This window comes from Monodon monoceros, unplaced genomic scaffold, assembly GCF_005190385.1.
Source record: "Monodon monoceros isolate NGI ecotype Baffin Bay Population unplaced genomic scaffold, NGI_Narwhal_1 Super_Scaffold_17, whole genome shotgun sequence".
Classification (NCBI taxonomy): Eukaryota; Metazoa; Chordata; class Mammalia; order Artiodactyla; family Monodontidae; genus Monodon; species Monodon monoceros.
In genome coordinates, this window is record NW_021703773.1 from 1661980 (window position 1) to 1684615 (window position 22636).

General features: G+C 40.9%; 1 protein-coding gene across 1 annotated transcript in view; it reads right to left on the bottom strand.

Moving 5' to 3' along the window:
* Nucleotides 1-18434, bottom strand: part of FNTA (farnesyltransferase, CAAX box, alpha) — a 30206-nt gene extending 11772 nt beyond the window's left edge. Inside the window, exons 1-3 of the mRNA XM_029226549.1 lie at nucleotides 18239-18434; nucleotides 16159-16244; nucleotides 8194-8308 (exon numbers count right to left, since the gene is read on the bottom strand). Coding sequence (XP_029082382.1) covers nucleotides 8194-8308; nucleotides 16159-16244; nucleotides 18239-18414 — 377 coding nt within the window. The 5' untranslated portion in view covers nucleotides 18415-18434. The remainder of the gene's footprint in view (nucleotides 1-8193; nucleotides 8309-16158; nucleotides 16245-18238) is intronic.
* Nucleotides 18435-22636: the final 4202 nt, after the last annotated feature.

Consider the following 22636-nt stretch of genomic DNA (forward strand, 5'->3'; position numbering starts at 1 on the left):
GTGAGGTGATACCTCATTGTAGTTTTGATTTGTACTTTGCTAATAATTAGTGATGTTGAGTATCTTTTCATGTGCCTCTTGGCCATCTGTACGTCTTCTTTGGTGAAATGTCTATTTAAGTCTTCCACGCATTTTTTTTTTTTTTTTGTGGTACGCGGGCCTCTCACTGTTGTGGCCTCTCCCCTTGCAGAGCAGAGGCTCTGGACGCGCAGGCTCAGTGGCCATGGCTCACGGGCCCAGCTGCTCTGCGGCATGTGGGATCTTCCCGGATCGGGGCACGAACCCGTGTCCCCTGCATTGGCAGGCAGACCCTCAACCACTGCGCCACCAGGGAAGCCCTTCCACGCATTTTTTAATTGGGTTGTTTGTTTTTCGATATTGAGCTCCATGAGCTGTTTGTATATTTTGGAGATTAATCCTTTGTCCATTGTTTAATTTGCAAATATTTTCTTCCATTCTGAGGGCTGTCTTTTCGTCTTGATTAGGTTTCCTTTGCTGTGCAAAAGCTTTTAACTTTAATTAGGTCCCATTTGTTTATTTTTGTTTTTATCTTCATTACTCTTAGGAGGTGGGACAAAAAAGATCTTGCTGTGTTTTATGTCAAAGAGTGTTTTTCCTATGTTTCCCTCTAAGACTTTTATAGTGTCTGGTCTTACATTTAGGTCTTTAATCCATTTTGAGTTTATTTTTGTGTATGGTGTTAGGGAGTGTTCTGATTTCATTCTTTTACATGTAGCTGTCCAGTTTTCACAGCACCACTTATTGAAGAGGCTGTCTTTTCTCCATTGTATGTTCTTGCCTCCTTTGTCATAGATTAGGTGACTATATGTGCATGGGTTTATCTCTGGGCTTTATATCCTGTTCCATTCATCTATATTTCTGTTTTTGTGCCAGTATCATACTGCCTTGATTACTCTAGCTTTGTAGTATAGTTTGAAGTCAGGGAGCTTGATTCTTACAGCTCTGTTTTTCTTTCTCAAGATTGCTTCGGCTATTCGGGGTCTTTTGTGTTTCCATACAAATAGTAAAATTTTTTGCACTAATTCTGTAAAGAATGCCATTGATAGTTTGATAGGGATTGCACTGAATCTGTAGATTGCTTTGGGTAGTACAGCCATTTTCACAATATTGATTCTTCCAATCCAAGAACATGGTATATTTCTCCATCTGTTCACATCGTCTTTGATTTCTTTCATCAGTGCTTTATAGTTTTCTGAGTAGAAGTATTTTGCCCCCTTAGGTAGGTTTATTCCTAGGTATTTTATTCTTTTTGTTGCAATGGTAAATGGGATTGTTTCCAGAAAATGGGTTTGCCCATTTTCTGGAGAGTTTTTATAAATGAGTGTTGAATTTTGTCAAAAGCTTTTTCTGCATCGATTGAGATGACCATATACTTTTTATTCTTTAATTTGTTAATATAGTGTATCACACTGATTGATCTGCATATACTGAAGAATCCTTGCATCCCTGGGATAAATCCCACTAGATCATGGTGTATGATCCTTTTAATATGTTGTTGGATCCTGTTTGTTGGTATTTTGTTGAGGATTTTTGTGGCTATGTTCATCAGTGATATTGGTCCATAATTTTCTTTTTTTGTGATATCTTTTTCTGGTTTTGGTATCAGGGTGATGGTGGCTTCGTAGAATGAATTTGCAAGTGTTCCTCCCTCTATAATTTTTTGGAAGAGTTTGAGAAGGATGGGTGTTAGCTCTTCTCTAAATGTTTGATACAATTCACCTGTGAAGCCATCTGGCCCTGGACTTTTGTTTGTTAGAAGATTTTTAATTACAGTTTCAATTTCATTACTTGCAGTAGGTCTGTTTATATTTTCTAATTCTTCCTAGTTCTTTCTTGGAAAATTGTACCTTTCCAAGAATTTGTCCATTTCTTCATGGTTGTCTTTTTCTGGCATATAGTTGTTTGTAGTAGTCTCTTATAATCCTTTCTATTTCTGTGGTATCCGTTGTGATTTCCTCTTTTTCGTTTCTAATTTTATTGATTTGCATCCCCTCCCTTTTTTTCTTGGTGAGTCTGGCTAAGGGTTTATCAATTTTGTTTATCTTCTCAAAGAACTAGCTTTTAGTTTTACTGATCTTTGCTATAGTTTTCTTCATTCCTATTTCATTTATTTCTGCTCTGATATTTATGATTTCTTTCCTTCTACTGACTTTGGGTTTTCTTTGTTCTTCTTTCTCTACTTCCTTTAGGTGTAGGGTTAGATTGTTTGAGACTTTTCTTGTTTCTTGAGGTGAGATTGAATGTTATAAACTTCCCTCTTAGAACTGCTTTTGCTGCGTCCCATAGGTTTTCAGTTGTGTTTCTGTTGTCATTTGTTTCTATGTATTTTTTCATTTCTTCTTTGATTTCTTCAGTGATCTCTTGGTTATTTAGTAATGCACTGTTTAGCCTCCATGTATTTGTGTTTTTTACAGTCTTTTTCCTATAACTGATTTCCAATCTCATAGCATTGTGGTCAGAAAAGATGCTTGATATGATTTCAGTTTTCTTAAATTTTCCGAGGCTTGATTTGTGACCCATGATGTGATCTATCCTGGAGAATGTTCTGTGTGCACCTGAAAAAAAAGTGTATTCTGCCACTTTTGGGTGCAATGTTCTATAAATATCAATTAAATCTATCTGGTCTATTGTGTCATTTAATGCTTGCGTTTCTTTATTTTCTGTTTGGATGATCTGTCCATTGGGTAAGTGGGTTGTTAAAGTCCCCTATTATTATTGTGTTACTGTCGATTTCTCCCTTCCTGGTTGTTAGCATTTGCCTTATGTATTGAGGTGCTCCTATGTTGGGTGCATAAACATTTATAATTGTTATATCTTCTTCTTGGATTAATTCCTTGATCATTATGTAGTGTCCTTCCTTATGTCTTGTAACAGTCTTTATTTTCAAGTCTATTTTATCTGATATGAGTATTGCTACTGCAGCTTTCTTTTGATTTCCATTTGCATGCAATATGTTTTTCCATCCCCTCACTTTCCGCCTGTACGTGTCCCTACATCTGAAGTGCGTCTCTTGTAGACAGCATATATATGGATCTTGTTTTTGTATCTATTCAGCCACTCTGTGTCTCTTGGTTGGGGCATTTAATCCATTTACATTCAAGGTTATTATCGATATGTACATTCCTAGTACCATTTTCTTAATTGTTTTGGGTTTGTTTTTGTAGGTCTTTTTCTTCTCTTGTGTTTCCCGCCTAGAGAAGTTTCTTTAGCATTTGTTGTAAAGCTGGTTTTGTGGTGCTGAATTCTCTTAGCTTTTGCTTGTCTGAAAAGCTTTTAATTTCTCCATCAAATCTGAATAAGATCATTGCTGGACAGAGCAGTCTTGGTTGTAGGTTTTTGTCTTTCATCACTTCAAGTATACCTTGCCACTCCCTTCTGGCTTGCAGAGTTTGTGCTGAAAAATCAGCTGTTAACCTTTTGGGGATTCTATTGTATGTTATTTTTTGTTTTTCCCTTGCTGCTTTTAATATTTTTTCTTTGTATTTAATTTTTGTTAGTTTTAGTATGTCTTGGTGTTTCTCCTAGGGTTTATCCTGTACGGGACTCTCTGTGTTTCCTGGACTTAGGTGACTATTTCCTTTCCCACGTTAGGGAAGTTTTCCACTATAATCTTTTCAAATATTTTCTCAGACCACTTCTTTTTCTCTTCTTCTTCTGGGACCCCTATAATTTGAATGTTGGTGCATTTAGTGTTGTCCCAGAGCTATCTGAGATTGTCTTCAATTCTTTTCATTCTTTTTTCTTTATTCTGTTCCTCGGCAGTTATTTCCACCATTTTATCTTCCAGCTCACTTATTCATTCTTCTGCCTCAGTTATTCTGTTATTGATTCCTTCTAGTGTATTTTTCATTTCAGTTGTGTTGTTCATCTCTGTTTCTTTGTTCTTTAGTTCCTCTAGATCTTTGTTAAACGTTTGTTGTATTTTCTCAATCAGTGCCTCCATTTTATTTCCGAGATTCTGAATCATCTTTACTATCATTACTGTGAATTTTTTTCAGGTAGATTGCCTATTTCCTCTTCATTTATTTGGTCTTATGTTTTTAACTTGCTCCTTCATCTGTGATATATATTTTAGCAGTCTCTTTTTTTTTGATGGTGGGACTGTGTTCCTGTCTTACTTGTTCTTTGGCCTGAGGCGTCCAACACTGGAGTTTGTTGGCCGTTGGGTAGGGCTGGGTCTTGGTACCGAGATGAGGACCCCTGGGAGACCTCACTGCGATGAATATTCCCTGGGGTCTGAGGTGCTCTGTTAGTCCAGTGGTTCAGACTCGGAACTCCTACCACAGGAGCTTCAGTCCTACCCCTGGCTCAAGCACCAAGATTTTGAAAGCTGTGCAGAGCAGCAAAAAAATAAATAAATAAATAATAAGAAGAAGAAAGAGTAAAAAATAAAATTAGACTAGGAAACTAACAGGTATGTTAGAAAGAGTATAAAAAATAAAAATATAGATGAAACAACTGTAAGGTAAAACAGAATCACAATAGTAAACAAGAGCAGAAGGGGAAAAAAAAAAGAGCAGAAGGAAGGGAAAAAAAAGGTAGAAAAGGCCTTGGCTGTGGAGGGTGGGGCCTAAGCAAGGGTGAGGTTTGGGCAGTGGGTGGGGCCTATGCTTAGGACTCACACAGCTGGAAAAGGCCCTGGGTGTGTGTGGGGGGGGGGGTGGGGCTTAGGCTCAATGGAACAGAAGGCTCAATGGAACAGAAGGGAACAGAACGCCCTCTGCTCCTCTCCTGCTCCTGCCATCCTGGAGGGCCCCTCCTGCTGCCTCTCCTCCTCTCCCCCGGCCTCCCTCCTATGCCTCCAGGACCCACGCATCCTGGAGGGGGCTTTGGAGGGCGGGAGACCCAGCCTGGGAGCCCAGCAGGCTTCCCAGGCTCAAGTGAGTAGGGCAAATGCTGGGCACTCTGCCCGCTCCAATCCGAGCCCCCGAGGGTCCCTCCAGGCATAGGAACCCCTCCCCTCTCAGCCACCCCTCAGGGGCGCTGGTCCTGTCTGGTCTCCACTTCTCCTCCCTGCTCAGTCCCCCCACGTCCTACCGGTTCACTTGCGGGTTCCTCCCATCTCCTTGGGCTTCGAGGTCCCCCACCAGTGTCTGACAAGTGCCCTAGTTGTGGGGAGACACCAACTCTGTGTCTTCCCATACCGCCATCTTGACTCGAACCCCCCAAAAAACTACTTTAAAAGTTATCTCTTAAAATGAAATGCTAAATAGAGGAAATGACAGTATTTCTCTATTATAATTAGTTTAAAGAAAATAAGGCTTCACAGAGCACATACACATACAGGTAGCCTGGTTCATATGGGTAATTTCAGGTATACTGTTTTTAAGAAAACAGCAAATAAACTTAGGAAATTTTAAATGCATTCTAAGTTGCTCTGAGCTGTGTACAGTCAGGAATTTCTTACAAGCTAAAAATGTGCATATTAGAGACATAAAGTGATGGAAGATCACCCTAACAGCTCTAGATAATCCTACTAAAATGACAGTAAAGAAATAAAAAGGGTATAAATCCACGAGGATGAGGGGATACCACAGCAATTGGAAGAGGTCAACAAAACGATGGAAAATGGTAAGCTGATAAGTTTTGACTGACTTAGAAAACCAGAAAGGGCTAAAAACCTGTCAACTGAGGAAGAAAGGTTCAGAAATCAGATGTATCAGGTATTTCCGAAACTGGAAGTCAAGGGTGGGGCTGAAAACATTTTAAAATGTAGACAGAGTCCTCAGCAGCCAAGATCCTTCCCCCAACCCTGAGCAGAGAGGTGACAACATCTCCCAACCTGGGTGTGTGTGTGTGTGTGTCTGCCTTTTTCTTCCTCACAGAGAGCTCCTAAAACCCTTGTAAATTTCTGAGTGATAAGAGCACTCGGGCATCCCTTCTACTGAGGTGATTCTGGTTGGGCTCCTGGATGGCTCCTGGTCACCAGAAAGACCAAGCCTTGATTAGAAACTTGGAATGTTCAGCCCCACCTCCCATCTTCCAGACAGGAGAGAAGGGCTGGAAATGGAGTTAATAATCGATCGTGTCCACGTGAGGAAGCCACCATTAAATCCCAACAGTAGGGGATTTAGAGAGCTTCCAGGTGGGTGAACATATCCATGTACCAGGAGGGTGATGCACCTCAACCCCACAGGAACAGAAGCTCCTGTGCTCGGGACCCTCCCAGATGTCACCCTATGCACCTTTTCATCTGGCTGTGCATCTCTGTGTTTTATCATATCATTTAATAAACTGGTAAACATAAGTAAGTGTTTCACTGAGTTCTGTGAGCTGCTCTAGCAAATCAGTTGAACCCAAGGAGGGAATTGTGGAACCTCTGATTTATGGCCTACCAGTCAGAAGCACAGGATGTGCAACTGGCTTTGGGGTGGGTCAGGCTTGTGGGACCGAGCCCTTAACCTGTAGGATCTGACGTTACCTCCAGGTAGACAGTGTTAGAATTGAGTTAAACTGTAGGACACCCAGGTGGTATCACAGGGCACTGCCTGGTAGGAGAAAAATCCCACACACATTCGGTGACTAGAAGCGCCAGAAGTGAAGTGTTTTGTGGAAGTAAAGAAAACACATAGGAGAAGGAGGACTAGGGTTTTCTTAAAAAGCCTGGGCAGCAGACAAGTGGCTTTATTTTCTGGAAAAATCCAAAGCAGAAAGAAATACCAGACACAGCAGAAGGCAGGGTGAGGTAAAGGCTGGAAACAAGGAAATTTAACGCTGATATACTGAACAGCTGAGATGCCCCCCAACCCTGTCTTCCCCTGCCAGAACTGACCCCCAGAACTGTGGCAGCCAAATGTACATTCTTCAGACAGCTCTTCTTCAGAGAAACAAAGTAGTCAAGAGAAAAATACTGACATATGAAGACGTCAAACAAAGCAGCCATGCCTCCACACTAACTTCACGGTAAACCCCTCTTGGTGACAAGTCCTGCAACACGCAGGGATGCCAAATCATTTTCCTGCTTCCACTGTAAGTATGAAAGGAGAGCCAAGAATTTACCATCCATTTGAGAAAAATGTTTACATTAAAGAGACCAAAACAAATAAACAGAAAAATGAAAACATATCCCATCCATGAAATAAACAAGATGCTATTAAAAAATACTCAGAGAAGATAAAAAGAGCTCTTGTAAATTAAAAATGAGTGCAGATAGAAGAGTTAGAAGATAAAGATGAAAAAATCTCAAAAGTAAATAAAAACAGATAAAAGTAAGAAAAGACAACCTCAGAAGTACAACATGCAACTAAAAGGCATTCCAGAGAGAGCCAACAGAGGAAAGAGAGAAGACATTATCAAAAGAACGTAAAAAAAAAAAAAAATTCCCAAAGCTAAAGAAAAGGTTAAAATGAAGGAATGGGAATCTTCTCAATAGAGGCTGAAAGAAACAGAAAGACAGTTTTAAAAATCTAACGGAGAATGATTTCCAATCTAGAATTCTATCACTAAAGCTCGAAGAGACTGAAGACACTTTTAAATTTACGAAACCTCAGTAACAATTTCCATCACAGCCTTCTAAGAGTTTTCTTCTATTCAAGGATCTGGTCTATAAAATGAGAGTAAAGCAGGAAAGAGAAAGATGTGGGATCTAGGAAACAGGGACCTGACACAGGAAAGAGCTATGGACCAGACAGACACACGGTGCCCAAGTCCTTGGAGAAGAAAGGAAGGAACTGAAGGGTTACCTGCTGTGCTCAACAGTAACGAGACATTCTATATGAGCAGAGAGTCGGGGAGACAGATAACTTGCTGGTAAAAAGAGAACAAAACTAAATAAAAAAGCCCATCTGTTAAAGGAAATATAAATATATGATGGAATGTGGGTCTGCATGAACCATGAACTGATTACTGTGATGGAGACAGTATAGGAGACTGAACTCTGTATCTTCCATAGCAGGAGTAATGTCTAAAGTGAAAAAATTAAAAATAATCAAGCATATGATTTACAATATAGAGGTGATTTTAAGAAAAAACAGCTAGGAATTGTTGCCTCCAGGGAGTGGGACTCTGTAATGAGAAGGAATAGAGCAGAGATTGCTATTTTTCATTCAGTCTCTGACTTTTAAACTCATATGTGAATTGTTATTTTGATAAAAATTATCATTAAGAAAAAAGTCATCCAAACTAAAACCTGTGACATTCAGACAGGGAATATTAACGAGGTGTCTTACTTACCACACTGTGTAATTGGCTGCATTTAACTCAATAGCATCTCTGGTTAGTTTAAAAGCTCGTTCACTTCTCTCGTCACGCTGCAGGACAGCCCGGAAATAATCATAAACATCCTGAACTAGAAACAGCACACAACTGCATTAGGATGGTCTTTCTTGTTTAAAACAACCACTATAGTACAAAATGTTGTTTTACTCTAAGAGGAAGATACTTTATCGTATGTATACGATTTATAACAATACGCAAAAGAAAGAAAATCCAATGACTATGACTGCCACCCTGATAACTTGTGTCACAGCCAGGATGCACGTACGGGGGTTGATGCCTGACTCCAGATCCCCCAGAGACCTTATGCATTAAAGAAAAATTAAGAGTGCATATATCCAAATATATTCACTTAGCTGTTTTTCTCACATTTTATTTTGATCAGTTTTTTTTAACTGAAAAAGTAATATACACAATGATAGAAAACTCAAACAGTACAAAAAGGTTCATGCTAAGTTTCCATTCCACTAAATTCCCAGTTCTTCTCCCCAGAAGCAACTGTTGAGTGATTCTAATGTATCCTTCCAAATATATCCTATGCACACAAAAGTATATGTTCTAATTCCATCTTCTCATTTTTTTTTTTTAATACAAATGAGATCACATCCCACTCTAATGTCCTGGGCCTTACTTTTTTCACTCATACATTATTCAAGGTCGTATAAACTAGTAAATATCTCTATGGAAAACCACTTGGTAATATCTATTAAAAATTAAAAACTGGGGACTTCTCTGGTGGTGCAGTGGTTAAGAATCTGCCTACCAATGCAGGGGACACGGGTTCAAGCCATGGTCTGGGAAGATCCCACATGCCGCAGAGCAACTAAGCACGTGTGCCACAACTACTGAGCCTGAGCTCAAGAGTCCGCGCGTCACAACTACTGAAGCCTGCATGCCTAGAGCCTGCAAACCAGAACTACTGAGCCCGTGAGCCACAACTTACTGAAGACCACAGGCCTAGAGCCCGTGCTCCACAAGAGAAGCCACCGCAATGAGCAGCCCATGCACCACAACGAAGAGTAGCCCCCGCTCGCCACAACTAGAGAAAGCCCGTGCACAGCAACAAAGACCCAACACAGCCAAAAATAAAGTGTTTCTCTAAAAAATAAATAAATAAATAAAAACTGACTACTCATTGACCTAACAATTCCAGTTCCAGTAAGTTTTCTTACAAATATACTCCTGTATGTGCCCAAAGCATCCAAGGAAATTTACATAAGAAATAGAGAAATGAAGACTGGAAACAACTGAAATTTCCATGAGTAAAGAATGGGTTAAGTCCATCATGGTACACCCATACAACAAAATCCTATGCAGCTATTAGTAACGAGGCTGTTCTGTTATGTACTGAAATGGAACAATTGCTAAGACAGGTTGTTGAGTGAAAAACATAAGGTGCAGAGCAGCAGCTATTCGTTTAGTTAAAAATATATGCTTATTTATGAACATACGAGTTTGAGGAACAAGATGAGATGACATAATTTTCAACCACATTCCCTGTTACAAAGTTTACTACATTTTTCAAACAGTTGCACAGCATTTCGTTGTATGGGCACTCTATACCTAACTCGTCCCCTATAAATGAATGTTTAAATTGTTTTCATTCTTTCACTGTCCTATCATGGTATGTTTCTGCACACACGTGCAAATTCAGTACATCTGTAGGATGAATTCCTACAAGTGGAATTACTGGATCAAGGTTATGTGCACTGTTGATGCTGACAGACAGTGCCAAATTAACCTCTCAAAAAAGGTCTGTTCAATATATAGTCCCTCCAAGAATGTATGAATACACCGATTCTTTTTCCACATCCTCACTGACAGAGTATCAAAACTTCTGATCTTTGCCAATCTCTTAACTGAAGGAACTTAGACCTTTACAAATATTAACCTATTTTACTCTCATTTCCACAAGAGAAACAGGCTTAAGAGAGATTAACAAGTTCACATGGCCCAGTGTACTTTGGAGACAAAAGTTAAACCCCAATCTAGTCTGACACCAAAGCACACACTGCTAATCACAATGCTCATTTCACTGCAGCTGAAATGCCTTCACATCACAGCACAGATTAACATAGAGAACAGACTAAGGCCCTAAACAGACTATTAAAAAAAACCCAGGTGTTAAATACTCCTCAATACTTGTTTTTCCACAATTAAAAATTTATGTGGACATGCTATGCTATTTTTCTTTTTTTAAAAATTTTTATTTATTATTTATTTGGCTGCGTCAGGTCTTAGTTGCAGCATGTGGGATTTCATTGCGGCATGCGGGATCTTTTGTTGCAGTGCACGGGCTCTTCGTTGTGGTGCGTGGGCCTCTCTCTAATTGTGGTGTGTGGTCTCCAGAGCGCATGGGCTCAGTAGTTGCAGCACGCAGGCTCTCTAGTTGTGGCGCATAGGCTCCAGAACATGCGGGCTCAGTAGTTGTGACGTGTGGGCTCCAGAGTGCAAGGGCTTGGTAGTTGTGGAGCACGGGCTCAGTAGCTGTGGCGCATGGGCTTAGTTGCCCCACGGCACGTGGGTATGTTCCCTGACCAGGGATCGAACCTGCATCCCCTGCATCGGAAGGTAGATTCTTAACCACTGGACCACCAGGAAAGTCCTGCTATTTTTCTTATAGCATATAATTTTCCAGTTACTGACAGGGTTCACAAACTTTTAGGAGGTCAATATGCATGAATACAATGTCAATATATCCTGATTTGCCTAACCATTCTGCTACTACTAGTTGTTTTCAATTTTGTTTTATAAAAATCACTACTTTAAGCATCCAATGACCTTTCATTAAAAAATTTTAAAAATTAAATATACAATACACACATATGTATTTATGTGTGTGCATGCAAGCACACATGGGTATGTATATAGTTTCATTAGACTACAACCCCAAAAAAGAAATTATCAGAGGAGAGCATGAATAATTATAGCTCTTTCTGAACATACAAAGGTCATCTACTCCTAAATACTACCTTTAAAATGCTGAACTTAATTTATACCGGAGTAAAATTTAGAAACAATATACATGGTAAATAACTATGGAATATTATGTGGTCATTAAGAACCAAGCTCCCAAATACTTTAAAATGTGTAACAAAATGCTTATAACATGTTAACTCTACATACAATGTATAAACACATTATTTTATGTTCACACATGTACACATACATAGTATAAACCTAACTCTGTGGAAACATATTTTCCGAGGAGTGGAAGGCTATACACCAAATGTTAACAGTGGTTAGTTTTGGATGATTATACTCTTCTTTTGATGTTAACGTCTTCAAATTTTTCTTCAATGAGCATGTGTTACTTTAAAAAATATTTTTTTTGGCTGCACTGGGTCTCCGCTGTGGCGTGTGGGCTTTCTCTAGTTGAGGCGAGCAGGGCCTACTCTTCGTTGTGGTCGCAGACTTCTCACTGCGGTGGCTTCTCCTGTTGCAGAGCACGGGCTCTAGGCGCATGGGCTTCAGTTGTTGTGGCACATGGGCTTAGTTGCTCTGTGGCATGTGGGATCTGCCCAGACCAGGGCTTGAACCCATGTCCCCTGCATTGGCAAGGTGGATTCTTTTTTTTTTTTTTTTTTTTTTTTTGCGGTACGCAGGCCTCTCATTGTTGCGGCCTCTCCCGTTGCGGAGCACAGGCTCCAGACGCACAGGCCCAGCGGCCATGGCTCACGGGCCTAGCCACTCCACGGCATGTGGGATCCTCCCGGACCGGGGCACGAACCCGCGTCCCCTGCATCAGCAGGCGGACTCTCAACCACTGCGCCACCAGGGAAGCCCGGCAAGGTGGATTCTTAACCACTGCGCCACCAGGGAAGTCCTCCAAAATATTTTTAATTAAAAAGAAATACATGTTCCAGGAGTCAGCCTGGAGGGCACAGAACACCATGCGCCCGCTTGGCCGCGTCATCCGGGTAGGGATGTGCACGGCCCTGGTCCCCCAGCCAGCCTGCCTGGGACTGGGGCGCAGCCCAGTGGCTCCCCGCCCGCTCCTCTCTCCTCACGCAGCCCCTCCGTACGATCCCTGGCGTGGGGCGGCCGAGCTGAGGCGCTGAGAGAAAAGGGAAATTGCAAAGCTCATCTACAACCAGATCGACAGCATATTTTTTTTAGGACTCAAGAATCAACATTGGGCTATTTCCTAAGATTAAACCATGAAAGCCCACTTGGAGGCTGCACAGCCATCTGCACACTTGAACCTGAAAAATGGACTTTTTTCATCGGGGAGATCTCCTTCTTCAGCTAAATCATCAGAAGTGGTGAGAAGAAAAGATCCCTACCCAACCAAACTCCTCCAGACAAATTAAATCAGTCCAGCGAGGAATGGAGCTGTACAGATCATTGGCCAGATCACCATCTTCTGCTTGCACCGCCACTGAGCCATCCCTCTAAGACTGCCACCTACATGCAGGTTGCACCCAGTGCAAGGCATCCAGCTAAGGCAGGGAATGGGAGCTGAAATCCTACCCCATTCACCAAGCCGAGTTTATTGGTGCATGGCCGTGTCTGCTCAGACGATGTGGCTCCTTTTTCAAATTTTCGCCAACGCACCCTGTATGGGCTAGTGGCATGTCTGACCACCCCACTCCCATATCCCAGTCCTACCCGGAATTCTATTCCTTACCTCAGATGGATTCAAGATTTTCATGAACAAGATAGGTTTCTTCCAAAAGATGAAATATTTGACCCAAATTGAAATTAATTTCATAGGTAAAGCTCAAAATATTACCATAGATGTGAATTATGTATGTATTTATGTATACATGTATATACAGTTATGTAGATACATATGTCTATGTATCAGAAGTTAGCACAACTTAAATTTGGTAAATGTTTAAAATAAAACTATTTTGAGTATTCAAAAAAAAAAAAGAAAAGAAAGAAATACATGCTCTTTGTAAACACTGCAAACAATATAAAAGTACATGAAGTCTCCCATATCCAGTGCTACTCCCAGTGCACTGGATCTGTATCACTGGTAATGGCTGTTACCAGTTGATATGTCTCTCCAGACATTTTTCTAAGCAAATAAATGTAATCTTGCTCTTGTTTTTTAATGAAGTTGGCATAACACTTTCATTCTGCTTTTCATTTTGGCATTTCCCCCTCAGTGATATGTTCTTCCATGCCTGTGTATACACATCTACATCATTCTTGTTTCACTTTTCCATACAGTGGGCCTGGCATAATTTACATGTCAATGCTATTTTTTTGCAGAACAGATTCCTATAAGTGGGACTAGGATACTCAGTCTTAGGGCTATATGACCCTATATAATTTAGGGTCGTAAATAAATTTGGGATTATATAAATAGAATTTTATATTCATCAGATTTTTTTGATATTAACAGTCTGTTAATTAAAAATTACAAATTTAATATACTGTCATACTCAAAGTGTCTAAAACTTATGTGCCTTTTTTTCACTCAACACTGTTTCTGCGATCTGTCCCTATTATAACAGATCTAGATCCTCTTATTGGTTATGTAGCGCACAGCTGTATGACAACGATACATTTATCTATTCTCCAAAACACAAATATATAGCTGGTTTCCAATATTTTGTTCTTCCAAAAAATGCTGTGAATTGTAATAGCTATCACACACAGTGCTTACTATGAGTCAGCCACTGTTCTCTTATTTCATGTGTATACCTCACTCACTCTATAAAGTAGTTACTACTATCGTCCTCATTTTACACAGAAGAAGACAGAGATAATGAGAGGTTAAATAACTTGTCCAAGGTTACAGAGTCAGTAAAGTGGTGCAGTTAGAATCTGAACTAGGTGGTCTGGCTCTGAAGTCTGTGCTCTCAGCCTCCTAGTACATGTCTTCTGATGCCATAAGCCAGAGTGAACCCAGAATGTATCATGCAAAGCAGCATTTCAAGGTTGTAAGATATGAGCATTTTCTAGTTTTACTAAATATACACACAACAGTGCTTTCTAAAATGGCTAAACATATGAAAACTACCACCTGAAAAGCATGGATCTGTTCATATGTCTCAATATCTGATATCATAAAACAGTTTAAAATTATCTTTCATTCCTAATGATAATGGATTGTCCCCCTATTTAATGGCTAACGAAAATTTTTCTTCTATGAACTACAAGTTCATACCCTTTGTCTATTTTTTGATTAGTTTCCCTGTTTCTTTAACCTTTCGTAGGAATTCCTTATAAGGTTCTGAATATCGATCCTCTATTTATACATCTTCGCTTACACTGCTGTTTGCTTTTTAACTTATTCATGGTGTCTTCTGTTGCACAAATTTAAAATTCTGATATAATCATTTATCAATTTTTGATCAATGGGTCATTATTTCTCTCTTTTCCTTTGTGGTTTGTAATAATGATATATATATATATATATTTATTTATTTGTTTGTTTGTTTTTGCGGTACGCAGGCCTCTCAGTGTTGCAGCCTCTCCTGTTGCGGAGCACAGGCTCTGGATGCGCAGGCTCAGCAGCCACGGCTCATGGGCCCAGCCGCTCCGCGGCATGTGGGATCTTCCCGGACCGGGGCAAGAACCCGTGTCCCCTGCATCGGCAGGCAGACTCCCAACCACTGCACCACCAGGGAAGCCCCTAATGATATATTTAAGAATTAAAAATGTTGATTTTTTTTTTTTTTGCCCTGAAAAAAATGGTTTTATTATTTTTAACTGAAAGAGAAATGAATGACTGTGTCAGTTTTCGAAAGGTACCTTATGAATCTGGAAAAGTTGTGGTTTTCATTTCTCAGATCACTAGTGAGGTTAACATCTCTTCATAGATATTTCTATTTCTTCTAGTGAATTATCTCTTCACATATAATATCTCTCACCAGTTTGGAAGTTTTGCAGGTTCATGCAGTTATACCTTCTGATCTTTTCCTCAATCAATTTGGAGTTTTACATCTTGCCTAATAATTCCTTCTTTACCCTAAGAATGAAAGATTATTCTATTTGCTTTAGTATGTTTACAGTTTTGCTTTAGGACTTTAATTCATCTGTAATTTATTTTCATGTAAGATATGAGATAGGGATACAATTCTGTTTATATTCAAATCCACAGACAACTGTTACAAAACCAGTACTTGACTGATCCACCTTTTTCATACAGATATGAAATGTCCTTTTTATCAAATATTGAGGTCCCACCTATACTGATGACCTATTGTTAGTTTCTTTATTAATCTATTTATTTCTGCACCAGTTCTACATGTTAATTATTAAGTTTAGTAGTACACTTTCATATTTGACAAGGCAAACCCTCACACCATTATTCTTTCTTTACATTCTTGACATTATCTCATAATCAGAAAAACTAATAATCGCTTTTTGTAAAAGAGGAATGATCTTGGATAACAGAGCCTTAACTGAAAGAAATATATACATAAAACTACAAAACTTGCATTCCATTTTGTTTACCCTTTCCTAGAAGAACAACTAACAATTAACATTTGCATGGCCTTCAATTTACAAAGCATTTCACATTCATTATGAAAGAATACTTTGTCAAAGAAAATAATCCACTCACTATCAGTAATATATTCCAGCTGAGCCTAACATTTCACAGCTAAAATATATTTCAAAATGCTCATGTTTCAACAACCAAAGTTTATTCTAAATAAAACAGTAAATCATTTCTGTTGTATCTCATGTGCAGATTAAACACTAAATGAAAAGCACAATCACACAGTGGTTACTATGTATTATAATGTAACATTCATTATTTAAACTTAAAATATGTCCACTCTTTGGACAAAATAAAACTTTTAATCATGAAAATAAATTACAAAACCCCACAAGATTAGCTTAAGTCATTTAGATCTTTATTAGGCAAAATCTATCATCTATGTAGTCACATAGTTGTGAATTTCAACTTTGCTACTAAGTTTGACTTACAGACCTTTCCCTAATAAAAAATAAACTTACATTTTTCACTATAAATGATCTGGACCACTGGATTGGGGCCATCATTCTGCGGCACTGGATCTATATCAGCCCATTCTGCTCTGTCCCTAAAAATACATATATTTTTCAGTGATTATATTCAAGCGTGTAAGGAAAAGAAGAAATCTGATGTTTTTTTAAAAAGGCAACAATTACACTTTAACTTACAAATAATGTAACCATGGTTGGATTCTTCAAGACCAAGTGTTGCCACTTTGTTTTACATATTAAACTTTTAAGTAAAAGAAAAATAAAATGAATAATTTTCCAATTAAAGTTAATAAGTCAATAGTTTTCAAATTTAAAGTTTTTACATAAATGCAAAAGCAGGTTTTTGTAGCAAGTACACAATAGTTTTAAATTAGAAATCAATCTAATTCATTGGTCTAATAAGGCTCTTTGGAATCAGTCAACAGTTTAAAAAAATTTGAATAACAATTTTTTATTTGAATACTCTGAATAACTAGAAAGTGATATTTAAAAGTAAAAGTAATCACTATCATTTTTGTACACTGAGAGGTGGTCCAGGTGGTCAGTAGAGTCTGGAATCTGTGGAACACTGGCTCTACCACTTAACTAGCTGTGTGACCCTGAGGAAGTTACTTAAACTCTCTGGGCCTCAATTTCTTCATTTATAAAATGGAGATGATACTATTACCAACCAACCTTAGAAGGCTACTTGGAGGTTTAAGTGAGATAATAGGTTAAGCTCTTAAAATATGCATAATAGTAAGCATATAATACACAGTATTATACTATATATACACTATTATACTATATATACCCTAACACACACAGTTAGCATATACAATATTATACAGGAAATACACTAAATGTACTATATAGTAATACTGTCTGCTTAAATATATATGCTATATGTTATAAATGTAGCATATAATAAATGCATACAGTAAGTATTCAATGAATACTACTTCTCATTATCAATGCTAAAATAAATTACAGTGGCAACACTGGGTGCCTGTAGACACTGCTGTGTAAACTGCTCAGTGTGACCAAATTTTCATTAACCACTTTTACTTACATTCTTTTCCTATTACCCATTTTTCAGTTCTCTGTACTCATCAGCTATTGACAGCAAAAATTCTGTGCTATCTAGACAAATCCTAAAATTGTGCCCATTATACAAGGAGAAATCCAGGGGAAGCAATTACCCGAGGTGTGAGACCTATATGGGGAGTGGCATGAGAATGGTACCGCTGTCCTTTAGGCACAGGGAAATAGGACACAGTCAAGGGAAGAACCCGAGTATTTCACAGTTCAGAGAGGTCTGAGGGCTATGGGGCCACCTCAACCAACTGAAATCACTAACACTGTAAACTCCAAGAACGAAATCTGCATAGTGGCTTTCACTCAATTCATAAACAACCTACGCAAATCAGTCATCTAATGGGTTTACCTAGAACTACAGAAGAAAAAATAAGACATGAGAAAAGTAAGGACTTCTCAGTCGTCTCTGCAGGTTCAAAATGCAGCTGGGGAACCAGCATGACCAATAGAAAGCAAACAACTAACGGGGACGGGACTGGGTGGTGGCAAAGATGGGGAGGAAAGGTGAGAAAGTTACAGCAGTACCCGACACTGCACATGGCTTGCACTAAGCACGAGGCGACGAGGGGATGCGTAACGGAGTTGAATTCTCATAGTCTCATCCTTACAGCCTAACTCGGTGCCTGGCTGACGCTGGGCGCTAGAAACACTGAAAGAAAACGCTGAATGAAAACGTCCCGGTCCCTAAAGATCTTACGCTAGCTCTCTCCGATTCCGCAGAACAAACCACGGGAAGCCCCGTTTCTAAAGCGAGCCAATCTGGACCTTCTTTGCGGTCCGACTGCACCCAAGCCCTTTGGCATTCGGACTACAGCAGGCCAGCGCTGTGGGTTCCGAAACCTCCACCGCCCAGAACGGTGACAGCGCGGGCCCCACCCCGCCGCTCCCGGCCGCCGGACGGCGAGGACGCGCTAGCTTCTGCCGCAGCCGCGCCCCGTGCAGCGCCGCGCGCGGGGTAGGGCCTCCCGCGCCGCGACCATGCCGTGGGCGTTACCTGTACAGGACATAGGTGGGCGAGTCCAGGCTCAGGAACCCGTCGTCCATAGGGGACGTCGCCGCCTCTTCTTGCGGCAGCTGGGGCGGCGGGGGATGCGGCTGGGGCGGCGGCGGCTCCGGTTGACCTGGCTCCCCGCCCTGCGCAGCCTCCCCGACGCCGTCGGCGGCCGCCATCTCTCCTCGGCTCCAAGCGGAGGAGGTGCCGGAGGCCCCGCCCCTGCCCCGCCCCTCTCACGGCTACTTCCGGTTTTTCCGCTCCTACCATAGAGACGCGGGCCGGAGTGCCCAGCGCCCGCGCCCGCACCCTGGCCTGGCCGTCCCTGCTGGGCGCGGTTCCGCACTTCGGGCTGCATCACGCCACCTGGGGCCCCAGGTTTCCCACTCGTCCTGTCCGCAGGCCTGTCCGAACGCTTGTAGCTGGTGCTTCGGAACGTACTAGTGTTGTTAGCTGTTAGTGTCGGCGGGAGAAGCTTGGGAGCCCTGGATAAGCAGCTGGCGCCCGTGCTCCGCGTTAGCCATCCAAGGGCATTTACGCTCCTTGCACACATTTTTTTTTTTTTTTCTTTTGGATGCTGAGTTTATACCGCAGAATTTCAGTAATCCAGGATTTTAGTCTTTTGAAATTAAAGTTCTAATTATGCAAGGAATATGGGTATACATTATAGGAAAGGTAAACGTTTAACACTGACTACCTAGTATATGCCGGGCTTGCTCATGGCACAAAATAAACTCTGCAGTCACGGGCTTTGCATTCTAGGGGAGGATAGCAGAATACGCCCCAAAATATGTATGTAGGAGTACAGGACATGCTTTGGTGTTTTGGTTATTTTGAGCTGTTGGCACTTGAAAAACAGTAAATGTGGGGAGAAGCTTTCTCCGAACTCCCTTACATTTCTAAAGACAGACCCTCCAAAAGGAACTCAATTGCCGTTAAGTCCCCTCCCTGGGAGTTTCAAGAGTGGAAGTGGACGCCACACCCTGACAAGTTTTGTCAAATTGTCACATCTCCAACCTGTTCTTCTAAGGGCCCGTTCATCTTTCCTAAAAACCTTTTACTCTCCCCCAAGAGGCCTTCATCTCCCATCCCCTTTCCTTATTAAGGTGGTATTTAAGCCTGAGTTCTAAGCCATCTCAGGGAGTTGCTAATTTTTCTCTGGGTATCTCTAGGTATTTTTCTATTTTCTCTAAGGTATACACGAGGTGTACATGTTAATAAACCTCTTTTTGTTTTTCTCTTGTTAATCTGTCTTTTATTACTGGGGTTTCAACCAAGAACTCAGAAGGGTGGAAGGAAAATTATTTTTCACCTTCAGCAGTAGATTTTCAGGAAGGCTTTTCAGGGGCTGTTTGAGCAGAGACCTGTGAGAGGAAAAAGCATACCAGTCAGAGAACAGGAAGTGCGTGCTTGGTGCGATCTTGGTTCGGCAAGGATGCCAGCAGGGCTGAAGGCCTGTGAGTGAGGGGAAGGAACTGGTGGGTGATAAGATTGAAGAAGCAGCCAAGGATCATGGTAAGGATTTGGATTTTTATTATTATTTTTATTGTGGTAAAATAGTCATAACATGAAACTTATCTTTTTAATCATTTTTAAGTATATAGTTTGGTGATGTTTGGTGATGTTAAGTACATTCACATTGATGTGCAGCCATGGCCACCATCCATCTCCAGAACTTTATCGTCTTCCCAACTGAAACTCTGTCCACATCAAACACTCCCCATTCCCCACCCAATCCCGCCCCGGCCCCTTGTAACCACTATTCTACATTCTGTCTCCGTGAGTATGACTATTCTAGGTCCTCATGGAAGTAGAATCATACAGTATTTGTCCTTTGGTGTCTGGCTTATTGCAGTTTGCATAATGTCCTCCAGGTTCATCCACGTTGTAACATGTGTCAGAATTTCCTTTTTAAAGGCTGAATAATATTCCATTGTATGTATAGGCCACATTTTGTTTATCCAATCATTTGATAATGAACATTTGGGTTGCTTTCACCTTTTGGCTGTTGAGAATAATGAAATACCTGTTAGAGACCCCGCTTTCACTTTTGGGTATTTACCCAGTGTGGGATTGCTTGACACATGGTAATTCTATGTTTAGGTTTTTGGGAACTGTTTTTCACAGCATCTGTGCAAGGGTTCCAGTTTCTTCCCATACTCACCGATGCTTGTTTCCTGGTTTTGTTTTGATAACCATCTGAATGAATGTGAACTGGTATCTTCACTTTGCATTTCCCTAATTATTAGTGATGTTGAGCATCTTTTAATGTGCTAATTAACATTTGTGGGATTTGATTTTAAGTGGAAATTAGTGGAAGGTTTTGAGTAAAGGAGGGACATGTGATTTACATTTTTAAAGGATTATTTTGGCTACCATGTGTGAAATACACAAAGTAGAAAGGCAAGAATGGAAACAGATGAGTGTAAAGCTATTGTAGCAGTCCGGGCAAAAGGTCAAAGTGTTTAAATTATGCTTCACAATTCACTGATCGATCATAAAGTCATTTTAGTGGGTCCTATGGTGGACAAGGTGACCCACCAGTCCTCCTCCAAGGAGGAACTTGCTGCCCAGCTTTGGGGAGTGCAGTCAGCAGCCAGCCTCCTGCGTGGCCTGAGGACAGCCCACAATGGACTGCTAAGAGACAGAGGGCCTCTTAGGTATGAGGGCCCAGCCATCGCAGCCTGACGGGGACCACTGACAGGTGCCACACGGCTTCCACCTGGGAGGCTGAGACCTCACAGGCCTTGCAGTTTGACCACACGGGTGTTGGTCCCAAGTTCCATCTTAGTATCTGATTCCATGACCAGCATTTTTTGGAGTGTTTAATGAGTACTTCAAAAACTGAAATACAGTGGAATAGAAAATAGTGCACAGTGCATTTAGAAGAAGAAAGTAATTTTTGGTGAAGTTTTTTTTTTTTTTTTTTTTTTTTGCAGTACACGGGCCTCTCACTGTTGTGGCCTCTCCCGTTGCGGAACACAGGCTCCGGACATGCAGGCTCAGTGGCCACGGCTCACGGGCCCAGCCGCTCTGCGGCATGTGGGATCTTCCCGGACCGGGGCACGAACCCGTGTCCCCTGCATCGGCAGGCAGACTCTCAACCACTGCGCCACCAGGGAAACCCTGGTGAAGTTTTTTTAAACTTATATATGTTCAGGTGTAATGGGTCATGTTGTAAAATGTATTTCTTACCGTGGGTCGTGGTCAACAATTTTAGAAAACAATGGACTGTATCGGTTCAGTTGGAGGTGATGAACAGTGTATGGATTCTGGATGTTCTTTGAAGGTTAATCTGATAGGATTTGCTGACAGCTTAACTGGATGGAGGATGTAAGACCCAAAAATAGTTAAGAATGACTCCAAGGTGACAGTTCCTTTTGATCAGAGTAGACAAAACTCCCTTTGACCATGCAATCCTGATTTAGTTCAGTTGTTCACTGTGTTCTTTCCCTATGGATTTACATCCATGCATATATTTCTGGTGGCTTTAAAAGAAAAAAAAACAGAGTCATACTTATTTGGCAAATTTTAGTATTGAATGGATATAGATCTTTCTGGGCTACAATATAGCTTCTCTGTCCTTCCTGATCCTTTGATATGTATCTCTCCAAACCGCAATAACCTAATAACTCCTCCAAACTCTAATAAATCACAGAACATATTCTTTTTTAAAAAATAAATTTACTTATTTATTATTTATTTCTGGCTGCGTTGGGACTTTGTTGCTGTGCACGGGCTTTCTCTAGCTGCGGTGATCAGGGGCTACTCTTTGTTGCAGTGCGCGGGCTTCTCATTGCAGTGGCTTGTTAGGGAACACGGGCTCTAGGCACGCAGGCTTCAGTAGTTGTGGCACGTGGGCTCAATAGTTGTGGCTTGCGGGCTCTAGCGTGCAGGCTCAGAAGTTGTGGCACACAGGCTTGTTTGCTCTGTGGCATGTGGGACCTCCTGGACCAGGGCTCGAACCCATGTCCCCTGCATTGGCGGGCGGATTCTTAACCACTGCGCCACCAGGGAAGTCCCAGAACATATTCTTTAAAGTTGTCAGTTATAGGAAAGGAAAATCAATGACTGCTGCCACTATTTCAAGATAGGTACCCTACACTCCATTAGCTCTCCCATCAAACCAGTGCAAATAAGAATACAATCTGAGTTAAAAAAAGACTGGCTGATCCTCTTTCAAAACAGCTGGATACCTGTCAGCACATGGATGTTCTAAACCTGTCATTGTCTTCTAGATCCTTGCGATGTGCTTTGAATTGTGCACCAACACTCCTGCCTTCTTACCAATCCCTGAGGATATCAGAAGCAGTCTACAGATGCTTGGTGAAAATACGATCAGAAAAATGAAAGCTAGAGAAGGGAAACTGTAAGACAGGGTAGAAGAAAGTCATCACCCCA